This window comes from Amphibalanus amphitrite, unplaced genomic scaffold (assembly GCF_019059575.1).
Source record: "Amphibalanus amphitrite isolate SeventyFive unplaced genomic scaffold, NRLGWU_Aamphi_draft 000811F_arrow, whole genome shotgun sequence".
NCBI classification, from domain to species: domain Eukaryota; kingdom Metazoa; phylum Arthropoda; class Thecostraca; order Balanomorpha; family Balanidae; genus Amphibalanus; species Amphibalanus amphitrite.
Genome location: NW_024882305.1, coordinates 171,492 through 178,672, shown reverse-complemented (window position 1 = coordinate 178,672; position 7,181 = coordinate 171,492). Strand labels below are relative to the sequence as shown.

The 7,181-nt window shown below is 57.6% G+C and overlaps 1 protein-coding gene across 1 annotated transcript; it reads right to left on the bottom strand.

Annotated features, from left to right (window-relative positions):
• Window positions 1-551: 551 nt before the first annotated feature.
• Window positions 552-4,868, bottom strand: LOC122366491 (uncharacterized protein K02A2.6-like). Its single transcript, XM_043338812.1, has one exon. It carries the CDS (start codon window positions 4,866-4,868, stop codon window positions 552-554), a length of 4,317 nt encoding a protein of 1,438 aa, XP_043194747.1.
• Window positions 4,869-7,181: the final 2,313 nt, after the last annotated feature.

Below are 7,181 nucleotides of genomic sequence, written 5' to 3'. Positions count from 1 at the left end.
TAATTGAATTTCAATTTCAATGTTCAGTCGCGAGTTGTTAGAGGCAAAGTTCTGTGATTATCTCAAGGGTTGCGCTCCACGTTTGTATTGGTTTAACCCGCGCCGGGGTACGGTACCCCCTATTACTTGGCTCCTGAGCCAGGTAACGACTCGCGGTGAGCGGCATCAAAAAAAAAAAAATGTCAAATGTTACGCCGCTAGTATCCGCGGCTGAGTTCGTTCCAGCTTCCGGGTCCGCGATCTCGGTCCGCGATCTCACACAGCGTTCTGAATAACGTAGTCCTGTATTGGTGATCGGTATCCGGCGGGGGCCGCTGCCCGACTGCTGCACGGCCGCACCGTGCCCACGAGCGCAACGAGCTCAGCGCCACCTAGTCTACTGCACAAAGTTCAGAGGGCAAGGGCTACGTCACCACACACTACCCCCCTCAACAGGAATGACAGTCGTGGCGAAGCAGACAACACAAAAACTGGCCGAAATAAGACTAAACATCCGTCTAAAACTATTTCAAAGCAAAACCAGTCGCTTCGAACACGACTTTGTGTCGCCGTCACATTTCGGCTATGAGGCGACGCGGCTGCTTCCGCTGCCTGACGGAAACACGCTGAGCGATGCCTCCAGTTGCTGATCCAGCTCCTGTTCCTGTCGCCGATGAGGTCGCACCGCCACCTCTGCTGACCTCCTCGGCACCAGCGTCGCCGCCTGCAGCTACCTGCGCTTCCTCGGAGCTGCCACTGGTAGCGGTAGCAGGTGCTGTCACAGCATCATTGCCCGTCGCCCCCGGCCTGTCTTTGGCCGGTGACCTGACCGTCGTTTCCGACCCGCCGGTCACACCTGACCCGACGATGACCCCCGGTCTGATGATCACCGGTGGTTCGCCAATCCCTGTGGGGGCCACCGGAACCTGTCCAGTACGGTTCGGTGCTGCCACCGTCGGCTGCCGGCTGATTTCCTCCGCGCCATCGGACGCTGCAGCAGCCTGTTGGGTGCCCGCCAGACGCAGCTGGTCGGCGTGCCGCGACCAGATCGCGCTCCCCACGTCCACTTCGAACGACAGCGGGCCCGTCCGGGCGGTGATGACGCCCCGCCGCCACTTGGACGGTCCACCGTAGGCCCGTGTCCAGACGTGGTCTCCGATCGAGAACTGCCTGTTGTGACCTGGCCTACCGGCCTGCCACTGGCGAAGTTTTTCCTCGCGCTGCCGCGCGTCCACATCCGGCTTTAGGAGGTCCAGGTTGGTTCGCACGTTCCGTCCCAACATCATTTCCGCTGGAGACCTCCCCGTGGTCGCGTGTGGCGCCACCCGGTATGCCAGCAAGAACCGCTGGAGGCGCTGAGAAAGCGTTCCTCCGTCCTTGAGTGCAGCTTTCAAGCCATTCTTTACTGTTTGAACTGCGCGCTCCGCCGCCCCGTTGCTACTTGGATGCCACGGCGCTGTCCTGATGTGCCGAATCCCATTCGAGTTCAGGAACTGGGAGAACGCAGTGGCGGTCAGCTGGGGTCCATTGTCGCTGACCACCTGGACCGGCAATCCAAACCTGGCGAACATTTCGCGCAGAACACGCACAGTGCTTTCCGTGCTGGTCTCACGCATCGGCACTGCCTCCACCCAGCGCGAGTAGCTGTCATACACTATCAAAAAGAAAGAGCCCTGGAAGGGTCCAGCGAAGTCGATGTGAACCCTGAACCAGCAGCTGTCCGTCGGTTCCCAAGGGTGAAGTTCAGCACGCGGTGGTGCCCCGCGCTTTTCCATGCAAGCCGCGCAGTCACGCGCCAGGGCCTCCAGCTCGGCGTCCATACCAGGCCACCATACGTATCGGCGCGCCACACCTTTCATTTTGGCGCTGCCCAGGTGACCTTGGTGCAGCTCTGCCAGCACCTGTTGCCGAAGGCAGTGGGGAACCACCGTCCTGCCACCCCAGAGCAGACATCCCAGGTCCGTGGAGAGCTCATCCCGCCTCTGACGGAACGGGGCCAGCTCCTGCTCCACCTGTCCGGGCCACCCACTGTGCACGTACGTCAGGACGCGCGACAGTACCCGATCGCGGCGTGTCGCCGCCGCGAGTTGTTTGGCCGTCAGAACTGGAGCTACTCCGTCCATGAACAGCAGGTACGAGCCGCCGCTGTTGTCGTCTTCAGCATCCGTTGGCTCGACCTCTCCGCCTGGCACTGCCATACGAGACAGACTGTCCGCCAGGTGCATGTCTTCTGATGGACGTAGCTCCACATCATAGGTGAAAGCCGCGAGCTGCAGCGCATACCGCTGGAGCCTGGCCGCCGCCAGCGTTGGCAGCTCGCGCTCCGGACTCAAGATGCGCGACAGCGCCCTGTTGTCCGTGACCAGGGTCCACCTCCGGCCGTAGAGAAACTGACCGAAACGCTTGACGGCGAAAGACACCGCCAGCGCCTCCTTCTCTACCATCGGATACTTCCTCTCCGTTTTTGTGAGTGTCCGAGAGGCGTACATCACCGGACGCTCCAGTCCTTCCTCGTCCGGCTGCAGAAGCACGGCTCCCACGCCGACTTCACTGCTATCTGTGACGAGCTTGAGCGGCGCCTCTGCATCGTACCGCTTTAGGACTGTGTCCCCTGCCAGCAGTTTCCGCACTCTGACCAGTGCGTTTTTGTGCACATTAGTCCATTTCCACGTGGCGCCCTTCTGTAAGAGCTCGTACAGCGGCGCTAGTTCCGTGGAGAGGTTGGGAAGCACCCGCTGGTAGTAGTTGATGCTCCCCAAGATGCTGCGCAGACTTTTCACATCCTTAGGGTCCGGCATGTCGATCACTGCGTCAACTTTCTCCTGTACTGGACGCAGCCCCTGTGCTGAGATGCGCCAGCCGAGGTACTGCACCTCGTCGAGTCCAAGTTGACACTTTTCCCGTTTCAGCTTCACCCCATGAGCTTCCAGCCGAGTTAGCACTTCATCCAAGCGCACGCACAGGTCTGCCATGTTCGCCGCCGTCACCAGCAGATCATCTTGATAGGCCACACACCCGTCTAAGCCATCCAGGATGTGATCGATTGCTGCCTGAAACACCGAACTGCACGCCGATATGCCGAACGGTAGGGATTTCATCCGATACCGTCCTCGGTGCGTGACGACTGTTGTCATATCCCGCGATTCCTCCGCGAGCTCCAGCTGCAGGAAGGCGTCTTTCAGGTCCAGTTTGCAGAACCGCCGTCCTCGGACGCTCGCAAAGATGTTTTCGGCGGATGGCGTAGGATGCGTCGCCATTTGCAGCTGCGGGTTTACCGTCAGTCGATAATCACCGCACAGACGCACACCGCCATCAGCCCGTGGCACCGTCACCAGTGGTGTTCCCCAGCCGGGCGCGTCGTTTGGACCGACTTTTTCCGCGATCCCGGCCTGCACCCAGCGGTCGAGCTCCTGCTCGACGGCCGGTTTCAGTGCATATGGAGGCGAGCGCACCGGCCGTGACACCGGCCGTGCATCCGGTTTCAGTGTCAGGTGCGCCTTTACTCCACTGATGCGCCCCGGTGTGCCGTCAAACACCGACTTGTGCCTGTTACAGACCGCCTCCAGGTCCGCCGTCCCTCGTTCCGGCGTGACGTCCATCACCGCCGTCTCTCCGCCGCCCACACTTATGTCCAGAGCCCGCAGCCAGTCGCGACCTAGCAGACGGCGATCGCCAGGCAGGTCCACCACGACCAGTCGCAGTCGATAGTCCCGACCGCGAAACCTTACTAAGACGTCTGCCTCACCCCGGAGAGGGATCCGGTGACCAGTGAATGACGACAGCTGCAGCTGAGTAGGTTTCAGTCGCAGCCGCGGGATGACCGTGTCCCGCCCCACAGCAGTGATAGGGCTGCCGGTGTCCACCACCATTTTGATGGCCACCCCGTTCACCGGTAAAGTCATTTTAACCGCCTCCGTTAGGTTAACAGCGTTTATCTGCCCCAGCCCCCACATGTCCGCCGTGGCAGGCTGCTGTCGGCATTGACTGCGCAGATGTCCGATCTGCTTGCAGCGGTAGCACCGCCGCGTCTCCGGTGCCGGTCTGACCCCGTCGGACCCACGAGTGTCAGATTCCCGGCGCCCCGGCCCCGTCGGCCGCCGTGACGCTGGTGCCGCACGCGCTGACTCATCCGGGCGTCGGCTCTCCTGACAGTCCCGCTGGAAATGTCCCGCCGCACCGCAGCGGTAGCAGCGGACCATGCGCCGCTGGCGGTTCCGGTTACCGTCAGCTGTGCGCTGTGGCCGGACAGCGTTCAGCTGATCCGGTCCCGAGGTCACCACATCGACCTCTGGCCGCTCGTCCAATGCGGTGGTTGACCGTCCGACGCCGTCCGTGCTCAGAGACGCATTACGGAACTGCGTCACTAGCATTTGCGTTTGCTCGTATGCACGAGCCGTAGCCTGCAGATCTTGCAGTGAAAAGTTGTCTCCTTTGGTTCCGACCGTCTGCAACAGTCGCTCCTGAATTTGTGGAGTCGCGCCGGCCACGCTCCTGTCCCGGAGCTCACGGTCGAGGTCAGCCGCCGGGAACCCGCACCGCCCAGCCACCGCCCGCAAACGAGCCAGGTACGCGTCGAATGACTCGCCGGCGTACATGCTCGTGCGGTGGAACGTTACACGTTCCGCCATAAGGTTAGACGTCGGCTGCAGATATTGGCGTAGTTTAGCCACAGCGGTGTCGTATTGTGACGTTGCAGCCGTTGCAGCCGGCTCCGGCAGGGTGTCGAACACGTCCTGGATGTCCGGCCCCATTAGATGGAGCAGGACTGCAGTCCGCCGCCGGTCGTCTGTTATGTCCATCGCCTCAGCGTAGAATTCCAGACCCTTCAGCCACCGGCTAAAGTCCATCCCCTTTGCAAAAGGAGCCACGCTCGGCAGTCCGGCCGCCATGTTTGCCACCGCCCCGAGGCTGCACCGGGGTCAGGCACTGCACACTGCACTGACCGCGCTGACTCACCAGTCACGCCACACCGAGCAGAGTCCAAAGTTCAGAGTCCAGCGGCCGCCGTCGCCGCCCGCACCACTGTTCACCCAACACGGAGGTGCAATACAAATGTTCCCAACAACGATACAGCGAAACGCAGCGGCAGAGCTTACAGCGTTAATGCACAAAATTATGCAGCAGTATAAAAAAAATACTAAGCACTAAGCAGAACTAAGCACTAAGCAATATCACCCGGCCCGACGCTATCACTTCACCGTGATGTATATCCGCGCCGACCGCCGCGCACTGCACCATCCAGCACGCCAAAGGAGTTTGTCCGAGTCCCGACGCTGTCACTTCCCAGTGACGTATATCCGCGTCGGCCACCGGTGCCGCACCACCAGAACGCCAAATCCGTGAGAACGCCACTTTTCCTTCCGAGATCACCACTAAGCGAATCTCATCCTTGTCGCCAAGTTGTTACGCCGCTAGTATCCGCGGCTGAGTTCGTTCCAGCTTCCGGGTCCGCGATCTCGGTCCGCGATCTCACACAGCGTTCTGAATAACGTAGTCCTGTATTGGTGATCGGTATCCGGCGGGGGCCGCTGCCCGACTGCTGCACGGCCGCACCGTGCCCACGAGCGCAACGAGCTCAGCGCCACCTAGTCTACTGCACAAAGTTCAGAGGGCAAGGGCTACGTCACCACATCAAAGATCATCAAGAAGGCAATCGGTCATTTCTCAGGTTATTTCGAAAGTCGAGTTAACGAATGTCATCAAAGGTCAAGCTTTGCCAATTTCAACATTGTTTTCAGATTCAACCTTTGAACTGACCAGAGAAATGACTGAGTGCTTACAAAATGACTTTCGACGCTCTGACCAGAAAGTCTCACTCCTGTAAGAAAAATGCGCATTTTTTGGGAATATCGTTATCGTGAAAGACAATCCCGGCCGAAGCAGATAGTGTGAAGATAAGTTCCGACGCATCAATTGATTGCCTAGACATAGACAGAGACATAATTCGAGATAAAAATGTTGTCCCAATACTTCATTTTCATGTGTTCCAATTCAGCCTTGTGTCTGTCCCTTTCCCCTGCGTGTGTCCCTATTCTCCCCAAAATGAGTGTTTTTGCTTTTCTCCACATATAACCACATCACGACATAGGCTCGGCTTTTATGATAGCAAGCTGCGGAGAAATGGTCTACTTTTTATTGGTGCTCCACAAGACAGCTTGGCTACAATACTTTTCAAGTAATACCTCAGTAAATATGGCCTGTGAAATAAGTGTGATTTCTCCCGCCTCTTCCCTACGCCAAGCCGTAGGTAGGTATACAGCACCTAAGTGCGAAAACATTTGGTAAAATGACTGCCAGATTGTTAAAACATGAATATTTCTGCATTATTTGCACCATATTTCACGTCCGTCGCTTTGGGAAAGTCACGGAAATGATAAATGATGTGACTGCAGCCGACCGAGCGCTGCACCAGTGGTGCTGTGCGATGGTCCGAGCACTGATCGGTCGCTGCCGTCAAAACCGTTAACCCGCGCACCGACGGGGGGCGGATATCCGCCCCCCCTGAGGTTTTTCGCGGATAGCGGGAAAACCGCGGCGCGTAGCGCCGCGAAATTAGGTACGACTATTCTCTCATCAATTTCGCACATGGTGTGCAAGTTTGAACCTCCTAACTTTCAAGGTCAGGTCACCAGGTCACTTTGAATGACCCAACCTCAAGTCACTTTTTTGTAACTTTGTCACCGTGCCAGAGCTACAGTAGATGTCGGAGGCCTTTGAAAGTCGCAGGATGTTATTAGGTCATTAGTAGCTACAATTTGTATATCTCGGAATTTTGATGTCGGTGACCTAAGGTCAGGTCAATTTCGCGACCTCCCCATTATAAGTCAATGGGGGAAAAATCAACTCCCTGTTTTTACCACTAAAACGGGTCGGAATGGCCCCATATACCACACATGACTTCATATACGATCAACCTTCACTACCTTGAGGTCTGTCTTGCTGTTGGGCAGCTGTAAGGTCATGTGACGTCATCAAAGGTCACCAGCAGTTTTTTTGCCAATAACTCCGTACAGGAACAAGATACAGCCGCGCGGGTGGTCTCATTGTGTTCAGCTCGTCAAGACGCATCGAATGATATACATGATGACCTCGAGGTCACGTGACCTGAGGTCAACCTTTGACCTTGACCTTTCGAGGTCAACATATATATCATTCGATGCGGATTGACGAGAGGATCACGATGATGCCCTTAGTTTGTTCCT

Excerpts from the sequence above, each read along its gene's own strand:
- LOC122366491 (XM_043338812.1), bottom strand. The coding sequence starts at position 4,868 with ATGGCGGCCGGACTGCCGAGCGTGGCTCCTTTTGCAAAGGGGATGGAC.